The sequence below is a fragment of the Lipophrys pholis genome (genome assembly GCF_963383615.2).
Source record: "Lipophrys pholis genome assembly, chromosome: 1".
In the NCBI taxonomy this organism is placed as follows: domain Eukaryota; kingdom Metazoa; phylum Chordata; class Actinopteri; order Blenniiformes; family Blenniidae; genus Lipophrys; species Lipophrys pholis.
The window spans coordinates 22198029-22216241 of NC_137635.1; the positions used below are offsets into that span (position 1 = coordinate 22198029).

Consider the following 18213-nt stretch of genomic DNA (forward strand, 5'->3'; position numbering starts at 1 on the left):
CCATGTTGGGCCTGCGCTCGGCCCCCAAAAAAGATCGTTAGTCTTCTCCTGCCGAGCTGGGTTTTGGCCAGCCTCTGAACGTGCCTGGGGAGTTCCTGCCAGAGGCACCTGACCCCTGTCTGTCGGAGGGTTCTCAGAGAGACATCCCATGTCCTGGTTCCTGCAAATCACTTTTCCAGTCCTTTAAAGGAGACATATCATGCTTTTAAATCCTTCCTTTTTACATATAAATCATACAGTTGTGGTCTATACAACGCGAAACTGCAATGCTTGGGTCTGAATTCCTCATTATTATAGCTCCACAGGCCCCTTTTCTACCCCTTTTCTGATGTGCTTCTGAGAGCAACTCGTTTTGGGGCGGTCTCTTCAAATGCAAATGAGACACTTCATACCCCTCCTCCTCTCCAGGTTGCAGAGGTGACACTCGGTTCAACTCCACCCTGTTCGGCCATCTTTGTAGTTTGATAGAACAGATACAATTATCTAGCGGCGCAGAAACTTTATATTCACACATTATTTACAAAATGTCAACAACGGAAGATTTGTCCATCCAGCCATACATGTTGGAGCCAGAGTCGGACCCGGCGGAGCGAGATGAAAATGACGATGATGCACCTACAGAACAACGTCTTCATATGGATGTAACGCAATGGTGTGTTACTATATTTACACTAACTTCTCCATCCATGCCCACTACTACAATACTGCCTGTATTACAACGACTATTTAACACAGAAGTTACATTCTAATCTAAAACGAGCACACAGCGCTAACATATGAAGACGGTGCAACTGCTAATGCTAACAAAACAATGACAGGGACGTCTTATCATCACACTTTTTAGCGTTATATACAGCTTACCGAAGTGCTCTGTTCGTCGTCTCCATAGATAGAAGGAACTGACCGCTCAATCAGACGAAGTCTTTCGGCAAATCCTTCTTTATACTGGCGGAGGTTGTTGAAGCAGTCGTCCTTAAAGTGCTTCGCGCACACAAAAATGACCTTACCCACAGATGTGGGTACATTTCTGTGAAAAATAAAACTCAACCAGGCACTTCGAAAAGGTTCTGATGCTGGGAGACGGTGTAACGAAGCTTGTGGGTTACTACATCCAACAACCGAACATTTCGACTTATCCTCTCGTAACTTCGGTTGGACTACAAAATCGCAGCGAGAAACAAAAATGGCGGATTGCTCGAAGTGTCAATGTCCTAATTTGGCAGTTCCGCTGAGAATAGTGTGACGTCATTGTTCAAAAAACGTAATAGAGAATAGAAAAATCGAAACCGATCGCAAAATATGACCAAAACAGAATATAAAGATATCAACGGAGCACCTGAAGAGACTACTTTGAACTTTTCTGTACTTCTAAACACTCTAAATATACAACAAAATGCATTTAAGGGCTAAAAAAGTGGATTTGGCATGATATGTCCCCTTTAATCTGACTGACCCGATAACTGCAGAGTACATATTCATTCTGCATGATGCCCACTCCTGCTGCTGTATGATGGTCCTTTTTATGTCCTGGAGGCGGAGCTGAAGAACTTAGCCATGGACATGGGGGGGGTGATGTGACGTAGAGGGAATGAATTAGGAAGTAGAAAGAGGGCACCGGGTGATGCACTGCATGAGAAAGGAGTTGGAAGTAAATCAAGATGGGCCTGACTCTTCTGTCCCATCCTTTGAAGTTATAATGTATAGAGGTTGCTACTGCTACTGCTCCATTTTTATATCAGGTTTGGGTTATTTTAATAGCGATTTCATCTCTCATCTTAATACACAATATTGATATTACTGAAAATTTTATTTGTGAAGTAGCTATGTAATGGAAGACAACAGACTTTGTAGTCATGCATTAACTTTAATATAGTACCGTGTACTAGACTGTAGTACTTTTCATTTACTCTGTAACTTTGTGTCACAGTAACTGAAAGTGAGTGCCGGGTGGCCCACATGACCCGATTGGGCACAGCTCAAACCACTCAGTGGATGTCTAACAAGGGAGGTTTCATGCAGTGTGAGAGAACATGGATCCTCATCGTGGTGTTCTGGACGCCTGCTACAGGAGCTACCTCAGTTGGAGCAAAGAAGGCGGAGTTGGTGCAAGAGTCTGAGAGTACGGAATAGATAGAGCCAGACCCTCCTCCACACACAGTGGAGCTTTGGCACTAGACTGCTCCATGAGTGGACTGGACTTCCTGGAGTGAATGGGGGAGGTCCTGGAAAACACTCCATCTTCAATGCTCCCATTGGCAACCTGGAAAGGGGTAATTGGGAGGAACGACCTGCCCCATCTGAACCTGATTATGCGTTAGAGTTCTGGGCTCGTCATGGATTGTCCAATTGTGAACGCCATGTTCACACACAAGGACCTTCATGAGTGTACTTTGTACCAGACCTCAGTGGCTCGGTTACGACTCACTGAAGGAGTAAAACATATTCATGGACAAAGGAGACAAGAGAATGATGTTTAAACTTTAAATATATTATCATGTTTCAAGTCAAAGTCAAAAGCCTTTATTGTCATTGTCTTAAAAAACGAACAATGAGATTGAGCGGCAGCTCTCTAATGAAAAACACAGAATAAATCTTAATTTAAAAAGATAAAAGATTAAAAGAGGTAGATCTGTGGCTGTAGAGAAGGTCACCAATGAAGTGCGTAGAGGAAGTGGGTATTTCTGAATCCAGGATTAGTTTGAGTTGAGTGCAGTGACAGCTCTTGGATAGAAGGCAGCTGTCCTCACTACCCTCTGCAGCCTCTTCGTCTCTGCCTCGGTGCAGCTGGAGAACTACACCCTGATGGCGTAGGTCAGCACACTCTCTATGCTGGAGCGGTAGAAGGTTACCAGCAGCTGAGTGTTCAGGCTCTCTCTCCTGAGAACTCTCAGGAAGTGGAGCCTCTGCTGGGCCTTCTTCACCACTGCGGCAGTCTTCATAGTCCAAGAGAGGTCTGCTGCGATGTGGACGCCAAGACACCTGAAAGACTCCACCCTCTCTACACATTCTCTGTTGAGGTACAGGGGAGCCGGGGCAGCTCTGTTCCTCCTGAGGTCCAGGATGAGCTCCTTGGTTTTGGCAGTGTTCAGTGTGAGATTGTTCACTGAACTCCACCCTTCCAGATGGAGGACCTCATCCCGGTAGGCTGCCTCGTTCTCCCCTGATATCAGACCCGCAATCGCCATGTCATCAGAAACCTTGATGATGATGTTCTCTGGGTGAGCGGGACTGCAGTCGGATGTGTAGAGGGAGTAGAGGAGTGGACTCAGCACACAACCCTGAGGAGAGCCAATGCTGAGGGTGCGGGTGGATGAAAGGTGGGAACCAAGTTTAACACACAGTGGCCGGTTGGTCAGGAAGTCCTTAATCCAGGCACAGGTCAAGGGTGGGATCCCCAGGTTAGACAGCTTGAGGATCAGGGATTATGATATTGAAGGCGGAGCTATAGTCAATAAACAGTAATCTGACATAGCTGTTCCGGTGCTCCACGTGAATGATTGAGTGCTGAGTGGAGGGTGGTGGCTATGGCGTCTTCCGTTGATCTGTTTTCCCGGTAAGCAAACTGATGCGGATCCAGGGTAGGGGGGAGGCAGTCTTTAATGTGGTGCAGGACCAGTCTCTGGAGGCACTTGGTGATGATGAGGGTCAATGCTACGGCATGACAGGCCGACCAAACAAAACAAACTTGGTACTGGGCCAACCCAGCCAGTACCGACACCGGCTAAGGCAAAAACCCCAAACTAGACCCAGATCAAAATGAAAACGAAAAACAGGATGGCTGGTCCAGCCAAGCCAAAAAACGATGGCTAATGCAAAAAGCCTACTGGCTACCAGGAAGTCAGAACGAGCGGCGTGGCACCGCTGGCGGCAGAAGGCATGGAGAGTTCCAGGAAGCAGAGGTGAAGCGAGTGAGCGAGTTCATCAGTGAGAGTGAAGACCCGCCTATTTATAGGCGCAGCAGGATCATTTAAATAAGAAAATACTCCAAAAAATTAAGCAGACTCACCAAAAAGTGTCATGGTGGAAACCCAGTGACACGCCTGTGCCTGTGGACAGCAGTGGACTCTGAAGAAGAAGGCTTTAAGGGCCTGGTGGAGATCCAGGCTTCTTGGGAATCGTGATTAGTTTCAAGCCGTCACATGTGATTCATATGTACCACCAGTTTTCACGGGGACATAAGCTCACAGGTTCTCACTATGATGATTGGACAACTAAATTCATGGAGGAACTGGTCTACGAAAATTGTGTTTTTTTTTCAGCCTCCTCAGGAACAACAAAGTCTGTCTCTTCAGCAGACGGGATGTCTGGACCAGCTCAGGTCAGATGTAATGTGTAGGACCCACACGTTCCACTACCTCCCCCGATATGTGGAGCAGAGCGAGCTCCGACTTCCTGGACCAAAAGAAATCCACAATGACCTCCTTGGTCTTGCTGGTGCTCAGCATGGGGTTGTCATCTGAACACCACCGGGTCAGGTGCTGGATCTCCTCTCGGCCATTGGTCTCATCATTGTCCTTAATGAGAAGCACCACGGAGGTATCGTCTGCAACCCTGACGACCAGGTCAGTGGAGTGGATGGCAGAACGGTTTGAAAAGGACTGGACTGAGGACACAGCCCTGAGGTTTCCCTGTGTTGATGATCAGGTTGGAGAATGTCTGAGCCTCAGTTCTCACCACCCAGGGCTGCTGGCGACAAAGTCTAAGTCCAAGAACACAGAGACGGGCCCAGTACCAGGTTGTACCAGGTTGTCCTGGATGACGGTGTTAAAAGCCAAACTAAAGTTGATGAATAGTATTCTTGCTTAGATGTTTGGATGCTCCAGGTGGGACAGGACATGTGGAGTCTGAGAGAGACTGGATCCTCTGCAGAACAGTTCCCCCTGCAGGTGAACTGAAGGTTGTCTAGACCAGCAGGGACGGTGTCTCTAATGTACACTCCTGATCAAACTCTTAAGACCAGTTCCAAAATAGCAAGAACTTGTAATTTGCACTGTTGGATCTTAATAGTTCAGTTAAGTTCTCCGTCGGGCTTCAGAATAGAAAAAGAAGAACTGGACAGAGGGTAAAGGAATCTTGAGCAGGTCGTTGATTGAAAACAACAATTTAACTGAAACAGGCCGTTCATCAGCTGATCAAACCTTTAAGACCACAGCCTATAAAAGCCCAAATCTACACAGACATTTGGATTCCAGGTCCTTTTCTGTCCAGTCTTCACACTGTGGAGAGCTCCTGGTCGCCGAGGCAACGAGCTCTCAGTGTTTGGATGTTTTAGGATCGTTGGGCTGCATAAGCAAGGCCTCTCACAACCAGCCCTGGATGCTGAGGTTGGACGCAGTGAGACAGTCACTTTGAATTTCTTGAAAGATCCCAAAGGTTATAGAACAAAAAGGTCAAGTGGTCACCCTCCCAAAAGAAATCTCTCCGTCACCGAGCCGGAGGATCTGATTGGCTGCCCGTCCAGACACTGGACGATGCTAAACTGAGGCCATTACTGGTTCATTGAGGCCAATGACCATCAGACAGCATCTGGGAGGGAGGGGCTTCAGGAACTATAAATGTCTTTAAAGGTCTCACTTTAATGTCTCAATGAATGTTGAAAAGGAAGGTGAGTTTCTTGTCTGTAAAGTCGCTTTATTACTGAAGTCGCTGCCCCCCCCCCCCCCCCACCCACACACACACACACACACACACACACACTGTATGCATAAGCAGTCTTTGCACACTCACTTGACCCGCCCCCCCTTCTCCACTCCCAGCCAATCACTCGAACACGTTCAGGTCCGAACCAACAAACGTTGTCACTGCACCTTTAACATTCCAACAACAACAACAAACGTTGTCATTGCACCTTTAACATTCCAACAACAACGGACGTTGTCACTGCACCTTTAACATTCCAACAACAACAACGGACGTTGTCACTGCACCTTTAACATTACAACAACAACAGACGTTGTCACTGCACCTTTAACATTACAACAACAACAGACGTTGTCACTGCACCTTTAACATTACAACAACAACAGACGTTGTCACTGCACCTTTAACATTCCAACAACAACAAAGAGACGTCACACTATTTTTGTAATTTTCCTCGGTAAAAAGCTACGTTGACAGGAAGCCCCGCCCCCTTTTTTTCTTGCCAAAACCACTTGTCATGTTTATGTTGAGACATTGGGGGGGGTGTTGTCGGCAGCTGCTGAAAGTAACTTAAAAGTAAGTTGTAATCTAACTTAGTTACTTTTATCAGCAAAGTAACTGCTCCCATTTGTTCTTTTTGCATGTTGAAGCTCTACGTAGTAATAATAATAATACATTTTATTTGTGAAGCACTTTATATTCAAACAATCTCAAAGTGCTACAGAGAAAAAATAAATACATTTAAAAAGTTACTTAGAACCTTTTTAAGACCCAAAAGTGCAAAATGCAAACCCTTGGAATTTTAACATTTTGTTCAGGAATGTATTTCAGAAGGAGTCTCTCCAAACACGTCATGATCACCGGGATCAGAGCAACCAGGGAGGGAGGACTGGGGGCAGGGGCCTTTGTGCTGCTTGATGTGTGAAAACGTGAAGAAGCTGTTTGAGGTGTCAGGCTGGCGTCGCGGCTGATTTGCTGGTCAAAGTGTTTCTAGTCCATGTTGTCGTCATGGAGGTACTCCTCAATGTGCCGCCGGAACCTGCTAGAAAGGTTTGGACTGAAGTTGGAGTATTTGTTTCATTATTGGTTGTCATTGTATTATATTGTGTGTGTGTGCGCCACCTGCTGGCAGCAGAATTGCCATTATTGTTGCTGGTTTATTTGGCTGAGGTTGCCTTGAGGACAGAGAATTAGAAGGCTGAAGTTTGTCCTGAGCGTTCTTGTAAACATCGTTATGTTTAATCTGATCACATGTTCATGTCTTTACTGAGGTCATTGCATGTTGGAAGTCCTTCCAGTTTGTCCCTGTCCTGTTTTATAAGCTAAATGTTGATGTGACGGCTCACCAGGCAGAGACAAAAACCCCTTTAAATTTTTTTTCACACCTTCAAATAAATTACAAGTACACACAGTGCGTACAGGACTCCGGCTGGCGGCGCCACTGGTCTACTGGTCTAAAGGTTGTTACCTTGTTGTTGAAGAACCTGCACCCATGTAAACAAGCCAATTACCCAATGCAGCCTGCTTGTGATACCCCGGCCTTCTCTGGAATGAAGAAGTGACATCAGAATCCAGAGGGACGGGTTTACAGCCCTGAAAGACGTTGTTTTGGAGTCTGTCCTTGTGACTCCCCGTTTACCCGCCAGCGTTCCAAGTGAGAACACCTCCTTCATTTCAGGAAAGTTCCACATGTACATGGCAGAGGCAGTGAAGAAGATGGCGTGAGCATGCCAGGACGTAGGGTGGCCACTGTCGCTGGTTTTTGTAATGAAACTACACGCCATGTGTGCAAAGAGCCTGACGTTGGTATGGAAGGATGAGGAATTGGCCATCAGGGGTGAGTCTCCCACATGGACAACAAAACTACAGGACAGACTGGGGGTCACGCCACCCCCGGAGGCCGCCATGTTTGGGACTTGCTCATCATCAGCAGGACTATTTACCAAGGCTGTGGGGTGCATGCGCAGGAACCACTCTGGAGCCTCCAGCGCTCTCTGCAGGGGGCAGAAAAGTAAAGTTCCTCTTTTTTAATAGACTTGACACTGATGGCCATGTTCACCCCCCCCCCCCCCCCCCCCCCCTCCCCTCCTCCTTCAGCTGACCGCCCTGATGGTGACACACACACACACACACACACACACACACACACACACACACACACACACAGTTACTCATTTAGGAACTGGCAGCACTTTATTCCAACACTTTAAATGGTCACCAGCACTTTAAATGTTCACCAGCACTAAGATCAGGCTATTTGCACATAGAAATGTTTGCACACAATTGTTGTTTTTAACTTATTTATTGAATTTTCTGTTGCCGTCCGTAGATCCGTCCATCTGTGGAGCAACACAACAATTAATTGATGAATCGAGCTTTGAGCAATATGTGTGTATTTAAGACGGGCTGATTCTTTTAGTTGATGTGTGTGTGTGAAGGTTTGGTGTGTATGAGAGTGTGTTGTGTGGAGTGTGAGGAGAGTTTTCACTTTCCTTCTCTTGTGTTCAGGCTGGTGTCCAGGAAAAAGATTCCCCCTTGCACAGACACTGCTAAAGAAGGTTCCGGGCTGAACCAAGAGGAGGAGGGAGAGGGGGGGGGGGACACATAGTTTTAGCAGGTTTAGGATTTAGTTTATTATTTAGGTGTTTGGTTTTTAGGTATATTAGTTAATATGGTTTTCTTTCATTAACTTGTAGTTCTGGTTTTGGTTGGGAGGATTTTAAATTAGTTTTAAGACACTAAGGTTAACTTTTATCACCTGTGGAGTTTTAATGGTTTCACCCAGTTGAGGAAACTGTATTTTAACATCATTCAGGGTTCTGCTGCTGGAGAAGCCACTCCTGAAGCCTCCAGTGCACTTTTTGTTGTGCAACTTTTGGAAACTAAAAAAACAAAAAGACGTGGACCACCTGAAAGCTGACTCTGTCCTCACTTGTCTTCTCACGGCTCAAACCGCTGTCCGGCCATTCTGAGGACATATCGGGGAGCCCAGGCCAACAGCCCAGCACATATTATCATCCAATATTACTTATTTAACTTTACTCTGCCGTATTGATATTTTAACTTTATTCTACAAGAAGTTCCCCTGGGATTAGTAAATTATTCTATTCTACTGTATTCTAACATGCAAACTCCACACTGAAAGGCCTGGCCAGTATTTGAACCGAGGACCTTCTCATTATGAAGCTGCTGCACACTTCCTGTAGACTGATCCTCTGGTTTATAGTTCTTTAAGACTGATCCTCTGGTTTATAGTTCTTTAGGACTGATCCTCTGGTTCTTTAAGACTGATCCTCTGGTTCTTTAAGACTGATCCATTGGTTTATAGTTCTTTAGGACTGATCCTCTGGTTCTTTAAGACTGATCCTCTGGTTCTTTAAGACTGATCCTCTGGTTTATAGTTCTTTAGGACTGATCCTCTGGTTCTTTAAGACTGATCCTCTGGTTTATAGTTCTTTAGGACTGATCCTCTGGTTCTTTAAGACTGATCCTCTGGTTTATAGTTCTTTAGGACTGATCCTCTGGTTCTTTAAGACTGATCCTCTGGTTTATAGTTCTTTAGGACTGATCCTCTGGTTCTTTAAGACTGATCCTCTGGTTTATAGTTCTTTAGGACTGATCCTCTGGTTCTTTAAGACTGATCCTCTGGTTTATAGTTCTTTAGGACTGATCCTCTGGTTCTTTAAGACTGATCCTCTGGTTTATAGTTCTTTAGGACTGATCCTCTGGTTCTTTAAGACTGATCCTCTGGTTTATAGTTCTTTAGGACTGATCCTCTGGTTCTTTAAGACTGATCCTCTGGTTTATAGTTCTTTAGGACTGATCCTCTGGTTCTTTAAGACTGATCCTCTGGTTTATAGTTCTTTAGGACTGATCATCTGGTTCTTTAAGACTCTTCCATTGGTTTATAGTTCTTTAAGACTGATCCTCTGGTTTATAGTTCTTTAGGACTGATCCTCTGGTTCTGTAAGACTGATCCTCTGGTTTATAGTTCTTTAAGACTGATCCTCTGGTTTATAGTTATTTAGGACTGATCCTCTGGTTCTTTAAGACTGATCCTCTGGTTTATAGTTCTTTAGGACTGATCCTCTGGTTCTTTAAGACGGATCCTCTGGTTCTTTAGGACTGATCCTCTGGTTCTTTAGGACTGATCCTCTGGTTCTTTAAGGCTGATCCTCTGGTTTATAGTTCTTTAAGACGGATCCTCTGGTTCTTTAGGACTGATCCTCTGGTTCTTTAGGACTGATCCTCTGGTTTATAGTTCTTTAGGACTGATCCTCTGGTTCTTTAAGACTGATCTTCTGGTTTATAGTTCTTTAAGACTGATCCTCTGGTTCTTTAGGACTGATCTCTGGTTCTTTAAGACTGATCCTCTGGTTTATAGTTCTTTAAGACGGATCCTCTGGTTCTTTAGGACTGATCCTCTGGTTTATAGTTCTTTAGGACTGATCCTCTGGTTCTTTAAGACTGATCCTCTGGTTCTTTAGGACTGATCCGCTGGTTCTTTTAGACTGATCCTCTGGTTTATAGTTCTTTAGGACTGATCCTCTGGTTCTTTAAGACTGATCCTCTGGTTCTTTAGGACTGATCCTCTGGTTTATAGTTCTTTAAGACTGATCCTCTGGTTCTTTAGGACTGATCCTCTGGTTCTTTAGGACTGATCCGCTGGTTCTTTAAGACTGATCCTCTGGTTTATAGTTCTTTAGGACTGATCCTCTGGTTCCAGAATGTAAAAGAGAAGATCAGCTGCACACATGTAAACCATGTTACTTCCTCCAGATGAAAAGGCCTTTATACCCACAGGGCCTCACACCCACCATAGATGCTCGGGCGTCAGGGGAGCTGAAGCGTTTGCAGGATCAGAACGACAGGCTGCGCACCGTCATCACCCAGATGAGCAGGCAGATGGAGAGCTTCAGCCATCCTCCACCCCCGGCTGGAGCCGAGCCACAGGCTGATCCTCCAGGACCGAATGTTCAGATCTCCACCCCACCCGTAGCCAACACTCTGACTCCCGACCAGCAACCGGCCAACACACCGGATTCACCCCCCAACCTCCGCCCAGCAGGTGACACTTCTTTACATTACTCCACCTCCCAGGGACACCGTGACCACCTGCCTATTAGAGGTGACCTGGCTGAGGTGGCAGTGATTTAATCCCTGGGAGGAATGCTGCTCCATGTCTTGTTTTGAAACTATTACTGCTCAATCCCAGTGTGAGTCCTGAAGGAACTAATACTTCTTCTTCCTTTGAGTGGTGAAAATAAATGTACTGCACAAAAATAAGATTTAACATCAAATACATAATTTAAAAGATCAGCCAATCAAAATGATCAACTTATTTCTTACTGTATTTTTAGTGTTTGGGAGTGATTGGAGTTTCTATCAGGATAAATCATAGGATTTTCTGCAATTTCAGCAGAATTCAACCATGACTCTAGCAGCAGTGTATTGCTTTACTCTGATGGGACTGAAATATGAACATGAAATACCAACAACAAATAATGTGAACAAAAGTATCCAGCAGGTAAATGTATTGAAATTCATTTCTGAGAAATCTCAACTGGGACATAATAGAATGGACTTTCAGTGTCCCTGTTAGGAAGTGTCCACAACGTTGGTCCTCCTGCCGTTTGTCACTTTCCTGTACTGGTGGTAATGAGCTTTTATTTACTGACCCTCTGAGGCCCTGTGTCACCGCAAAACTTTCCTCCGATTTGGGGGGTCTGTTTCCAACCATCACTATTTCCCCCCTTAACCTTCACCCTTGCAGTAATAATGCAACTCAGTACTTTTATTTTGACAGTCACCATATTAACAATCGGAACTTGGTAGTTTTATTTTGATAGTCACCATAATAACAATCCAACTTGGTAGTTTTTATTTTGACAGTCACCATAATAACAATCCAACTTGGTGGTTTTATTTTGAGTCACCATGATAACAAACATTTTAAACATTGTTGTGTCACCAGGGCCTAAAAGTAACTAGTTACCTGTTTATGTGTTGCCGTATTATTTGTGAAAGAATGAAGAGTTTGGCTTTGGAAGCCTTCAGTCCTTTATGATCCAAGATTATAAACGTTTTGTCAAGGACAATCCATTCCTGAAGCCAGAAGCACCTGCTGCAGGTGGAGGACCTGCTGCAGGTGGAGGACCTGCTGCAGGTGGAGGACCTGCTGCAGGTGGAGGACCTGCTGCAGGTGGAGGACCTGCTGCAGGTGGAGGACCTGCTGCAGGTGGAGGACCTGCTGCAGGTGGAGGACCTGCTGCAGGTGGAGGACCTGCTGCAGGTGGAGGACCTGCTGCAGGTGACCTCCGGTCTCCACCTTCTCCTGGGACGGACTCTGGTTTCTGGAGTCTTCTTCCTTTGAAAAGGAGATTTTCATTCTGAACTGTTGAATGTTCTCTCTCACGTCACATATCGGTTTTTTAAATCTTTCTTTTTATATGGTGGAGAACATATATTGAATTAGTTTGAATTGAAAAACAGACTTGAAAAAAAAACCCCATATAATAAAGATCAAATTGTTTTTGTTTTGCCTTTCTACGTCAGTTTGTGCTTCGTTGTTTTGATCATTTTGTTCATGTTCACTTGTTTGACGACAGATTTTGTGGGGAAAAAGCAAAATTAGTGTAAACGTTGGACATGTGACTGCTGAGCTGTGTGATGGGTGTGTGTGCTTGGCGTCCAGGTGAACCTGCTGAGCCCCGGGCCATAGTGAGCGGTCGCCAGCTTCCTCCCTCCCACAGCTCACCACAGGTAGGATCACCATGGTGGTGTGGAGTCCCGCTTTCTGTTTGGGGACTTCAGTAGTGTCTCCTCCTCCCAGGGTGTTCTCCCGGAGAACCATCCTCCTCTGCAGCAACGAGCCTCCAGTCAGACGTCCCGTGGACGGGTTGAAAATATCCGTCCCACCAGGGGAAGAGACGCTTGTCTTCTGCAGACCAGGCTGAAGCAGGCAGCAGGCTGGATCGTCCGTCTGAGTAAAGAGAAGCAGCAGCTGATCGAGATGAGCAACCGCCTCCGAGCTCAAACCACCACGGGACAGCCACAGGGTACACACACACACACACACACACACACACACACACACACACACACACACACACACACACACACACACACACACACACACACACACGGAGACAAGGTTAACAATGGATTCCCTTCATCACATCAGCCAGAAATATAAATGGGGAACTTGGATTTTCTCATCACCCATTATTTCAGCCAGGATGAGACAAACCACCATGGCTGTCCAGGACATGGACATGGACATGGACAACATATTAAATACCACTGATCACATGTGACTAGACTGAATAAGTAAATACAGTGAATCTGGATATATCAACGGTTTGTGCATCAATTCAAATGTGACGAAAGTATTCAGCATCAGCTAAAGCACACTGTGTCCAAAACGTCAAGCTTGGACGTTACCGTGGCGTCTCATCTGCTTCAGGCAGCCTCATCCTCAGAATCACAAATCTGCTGGCCTCTGCACTCTGGCACAGCTTCAGGAAACCTCCGAGAGTCACGAGAGGAAAGGAAGTGAAAAGCCTCGCCAGCCACGACACAAGATAAAGACAGAGAACCTTCAGAGACGTTAAACAGAAACACAAAGCGAGGACACTGGACAGCACGCCAAGGCACCAACCAGCCCTGTCCCCTTGCATCATTGTAAATACCTGATATTTCTTCATCCGTTCCATTCATTACCATTTACTACACCATCATCGGCATACGTGGAGCTGCGTCCTCTTTATGCACGCAGTGAGTGGACCTATAGCCTGAAGACAGACAGAGAAAAAGACCTGACAGCTTCATGTCCTGCTGAGCTCATGTCTATTCAATTCAACTTTATTGATATTGCTCCAAATACAACCCAGTCATACAGTGAAAAACTCAACAATATCTGTGTGCATGTGTAGTTGAATCTCAAGAACACGGCTCCAACCACAGCACTGCCAATGGTTCTCATGTTCCTGTTTGTACTGTGTACAAGTATTGCTGTTTGCAGCAGATTGTTCTCCTTAAAGCAGGAACCCAGAGTGGCTGGTTGTTCTCCAGCAGATTGTTCTCCTTAAAGCAGGAACCCAGAGTGGCTGGTTGTTCTCCAGCAGATTGTTCTCCTTAAAGCAGGAACCCAGAGTGGCTGGTTGTTCTCCAGCAGATTGTTCTCCTTAAAGCAGGAACCCAGAGTGGCTGGTTGTTCTCATAGAAAAGCGCTAGAGTTTTTCACAGCTTAAGGATTTAATGAGAAAACCAAGCTGAAACTCCTCTGCTCTGTTCAGCATGATGGGGAATGTGTGTGTGTCCAAAGACACACTGACAGAGACCAGATCATGTCCCCGTCTCCAGACCTGAGGAGGTTCTAACTAAAGTTGTCTGACGTTGTCGTCTTCTAGCTCATGAGCGACTTTCTTTTTAAAATCACTGATTTAACGTGAGTACACAGTCAGTATTCGTTCAGTCAATACAACCAAGTAAAGGAACTAAATGTTGCTGAAGTATTTCTGATGATTCCACATTAGAATAGAAACAAAGGAGATTTATATCACGATGGTTCTATCTGGCAGGTTCCGTTGCGGTGAAGCCAGCGAGGAGCTCTTCTCTTGAGGAACCAGGACTTCAGTGTGACCGGCTGTCTCTGCTGGAACAGCTGCAGCACCGGCTGACCACACAGGTATGCCCCCCCCCCCCCCCCCCCACACACACACACATATTGTATGGCAGCTCCCGACTGTCCTGTCCTTCCAGTCACACCTCGTCCCCCAGATTATGGGTCGTAGGTTGTGTTTCAGTTTGCATCTTCTTCCTGCGCCTGAGTGGCTTTTTGGATGGATGGATGGATGGATGGATGGATGGATGGATAGATAAGCTATGATAATGAACTCAAAACACATTTCCTCTCTTTCAAATCTTTTCAAAGTAAAAGTTGACCCAAGCGTAGAAGCGGTTACTTTTGGTGCCGTCACACAGACGGCTTCATCCGATTGGACAGGAACTGTCTGGATTGTCTCCAGACCAGCGTATGACCACGGACTTCACCAGTTCATGATCCTCGCTGTGTTTGACAGAAAGCCTTGTCCCCTCCCGTCCCCTCCCGTCCACCGAGGACGACTGATTTAAACCAGTTGTCTCACACAAAATCTCTTTTCTGTCTAAAGTGTAGAAATGTCTGACTGCTTTTAAGGTTTTTGTTTTCTTTGGATCGCTATGACAACCAGAGTAGTACCCCCTGCTTTGTTCAGCCGAGCTGGAACGTCTTCCTGTGGGTGTTTCATTTCCCCATGACTGAGACTGCTGTTCTCCTGAGAACACGCTGAGCTGCAGGAACCACCGTGGCTCTGATAGATGCAGATCTCATCACCGAGCCTGAGACCTTGTCAGTCTTCACGCTGCTTCAGGTCAGGAGGTCCAGTCACGTCCTGCGAGACAAGCGAGACAAGTGAGACAGGAGGAGCAGCCAACCAGCCGGGACTCAGGACACCGGTCCCCCTGGAGCAGCTGGAGTAGAACCCCTGATGGAGCGCAGATGAAATATTTCTCTCTTACTTTGTTCAAGTTTTCTGACTGAAGTCAACCAGATGAAACTGTGAAGCGCAGTACTGTGGCGTGTACTGTGTACACAACGATACTTTCATTTTATGAGGAAAAACTAAGATTTAGAAGTAAATCACTGAATTCATGGATACTAATAGTTAGAAGTCCGTTTACATTTGAAAAGATTGAGTTAAATCATAATGTTTGGTAGGAAGTACTCTATATAAAGCTTCAATTACCCACTGAAAGTTCAGACGGGCTTCTTAGCAAATAGTTGATTAAAGATTTTTTACACAACTGCATACATTTCTAAAGGACAATATTACAAATGTAATAATAATAAATAAAAAAAAATCGATATTAAAAGCAAAGAGGATAATTTAAAACTCACTCCCCCTTCACATACTTATAAATATATAGATAAATATAGTTATATATATTCCTGCTATTTGTCCAAACTTTGGTCAGTTAATCCATAAATATAAAATGTGTTGCTTTGTCTGTAAATACAAATGTGCTTTAGTGGATGGAGACTTATATATTTGTTTATTAATGCAACCCTATAATAACTCTGAATACACAATCGTGTACGTCGCCTCAAATGAGTCAGAAAAATAAACCACATTTATGGGAGGTAGAAATTAAAACATTAAACTTTTTTCTTTTGATTTATCAAGTTGCTGCTCCAATTTTAGGATATTGTGAAATTTTTGCCTGGAAATTCAGAAAAGTAAAACAAAATTCTTTGGTATAAAACCTGGAAACAAGGAACATTTCAGCCGGACCAGGAGAACCTCCACACGTTCCGATGTGAAAGAGGATGAACTTTATATATGTTCCTGGTGGTTCACTGAGGAACCTCCTGACTGTCTCGGCCTTCTCTCCTTATCATACATGGTGGCGCTATAGAGATTAAACAGAATTAAGTAGATTAACAGTGTCCGATGAAATGTGGTCAAATGTTTAACACAGATTTATCAGGAAGTGAAAGGCTGAACTGTCACAATAGAACCTGAACCAGTAATCTGATGGACTCGCCCAGCATCATTGTTTTTTTTTTCTTTGAGTTTCAGATTATGAAATAAGTGAGTAATGAAAATAGTTGTGAATCCAGACAAACATGCAGAGTCAGAAGAGATCTTTAATCTCTTCTGTCAGATTACAGTCAGGCTGGGTTGTGGAGGATCAGAGGGTCCATGTCAGATTACAGTCAGGCTGGGTTGTGGAGGATCAGAGGGTCCATGTCAGATTAAAGTCAGGCTGGGTTCTGGAGGATCAGAGGGTCCATGTCAGATTACAGTCAGGCTGGGTTGTGGAGGATCAGAGGGTCCATGTCAGATTACAGTCAGGCTGGGTTGTGGAGGATCAGAGGGTCCATGTCAGATTACAGTCAGGCTGGGTTGTGGAGGATCAGAGGGTCCATGTCAGATTAACGTCAGGCTGGGTTGTGGAGGATCAGAGGGTCCATGTCAGATTACAGTCAGGCTGGGTTGTGGAGGATCAGAGGGTGCATGTCAGATTAAAGCCAGCGCTCTCCTCTAGGGGGCGCTGTCTCTCAGACTCTGATGTGACGGTCCCAACAGGAGCTGCAGTTTGCTCTGAAACGAGGTGGTGCTGTCCCTCCTGCTGAGCAGCTCCATCCAGAGACCAAAAAGCAGTGTCCTCTCACCAGGCGTCCTCGCAGCGTTTCCCACCAACATCAGCCCTCTGAGGTAACTAACTGTAACTGTAACTAACTGTAACTGTAACTAACTGTAACTGTCTATAATCACCAGAGAAAAAACACAAACAAGTATTTACTCTAGGGTCTAGAATATTCGCTCAAGTAAAATATTCCTGTCCTTTCTTGGCCAGAGCTCCGATCACAAAGAGAGACGTCGTCCGTCTCCGCCCTCAGGTTTGTCTTCAGAGGAATCCCTGCAGGAGCTGTGGGACGTTCTCGATGCGGGACTCAGGTCGTCCATTTTCTCTGATGGTAATCCAACCAACCCGCCTCCGGCACATGGAAAGAGCAGAAACATAAACAAACCACTTCTGTACGTAGCTGAAGAGGACATTCCTGGAAGACAAAATGATGATATTGACCTTGTGTGTGGGGGGTCGGACATGAGACTAACCCTTGGACTGGACACTGAGACCAGCTGAGACGTGGTGAGACGAGGTGAAGCCACCATGACAGCAGCTCCCTGGTTCCTATCAAACAGCCTCAGAGCCACGCTGTCAGGGGGAGTCTGGGAAAAGTCCCACAATGCAACAGGAGAACTTTCACTAAATGATCCTCATGTAGAGACTGGAGACACTTTGTCTTTGGTTTTGATTGTCCTCACTTATACTGCAGCAAAGCAAGACAGACGTTAGGGTTTCAGGTTATTCTGGCTCTATTGTCCTGGTCCGTCCCCCTCAGGAGGACACTGGGGACAGTGAGTTAGTGAACTCTGGCTGGAGCAGTATGTTTGGAGCTCAGCATGGACAGTTTGTTTGTTTGTTTGTTTGTTTGTAATTCTTTATTTCATTCAAAAGTAAAAAACAAACAGTCTGAGCAACAAAACATCCAATTCAAGACATTTTGAATGAAAAGGAGCCAAAGAGAAGTTCACTCTTATAATATCTGTCTTTCATTAGCTTTACTTCAGGCTGTTACACAAAGTTCAACCTTCTAGATATTATATATATATATATATATATATATATATATATATATATATATATATACATATATTTCTAAGCATTCTATGTGAAGTATTTACAATATACACCAAAAAGAAACAAACCGAGGAAGATAACTATCATTTTCAGACTGGTTAACGCTGCAGATTTGATCTCTTTAGAGGACAGGATGTAGGACTGGAGACAGTGTGGACGCTCCGTCCAGCACCGGGGGCATCATGCCACTCAGCTGAGCATCACCCCAGGACAGGAGGACAAACTCAGGGTGAACCCAGCAAAGACAAATAGGTTGCACAAGGACGGTGTCATTTGATCAGTTTCTCAACATGATCAGGCAAAGCTGCAGTCATCAGCACG

The 18213-nt window shown here is 45.2% G+C and overlaps 1 protein-coding gene across 2 annotated transcripts in view; it reads left to right on the plus strand.

Annotated features, from left to right (window-relative positions):
• ccdc57 (coiled-coil domain containing 57) overlaps positions 1-18213 on the plus strand; it is a 32077-nt gene that overhangs the window by 12907 nt on the left and 957 nt on the right. For both annotated transcript variants that reach the window (XM_080474698.1, XM_080474699.1), the window contains 6 exons: positions 10444-10708; positions 12335-12402; positions 12473-12698; positions 14223-14329; positions 16773-16901; positions 17044-17164. In XM_080474698.1, coding sequence (XP_080330824.1) covers positions 10444-10708; positions 12335-12402; positions 12473-12698; positions 14223-14329; positions 16773-16901; positions 17044-17164 — 916 coding nt within the window. The remainder of the gene's footprint in view (positions 1-10443; positions 10709-12334; positions 12403-12472; positions 12699-14222; positions 14330-16772; positions 16902-17043; positions 17165-18213) is intronic.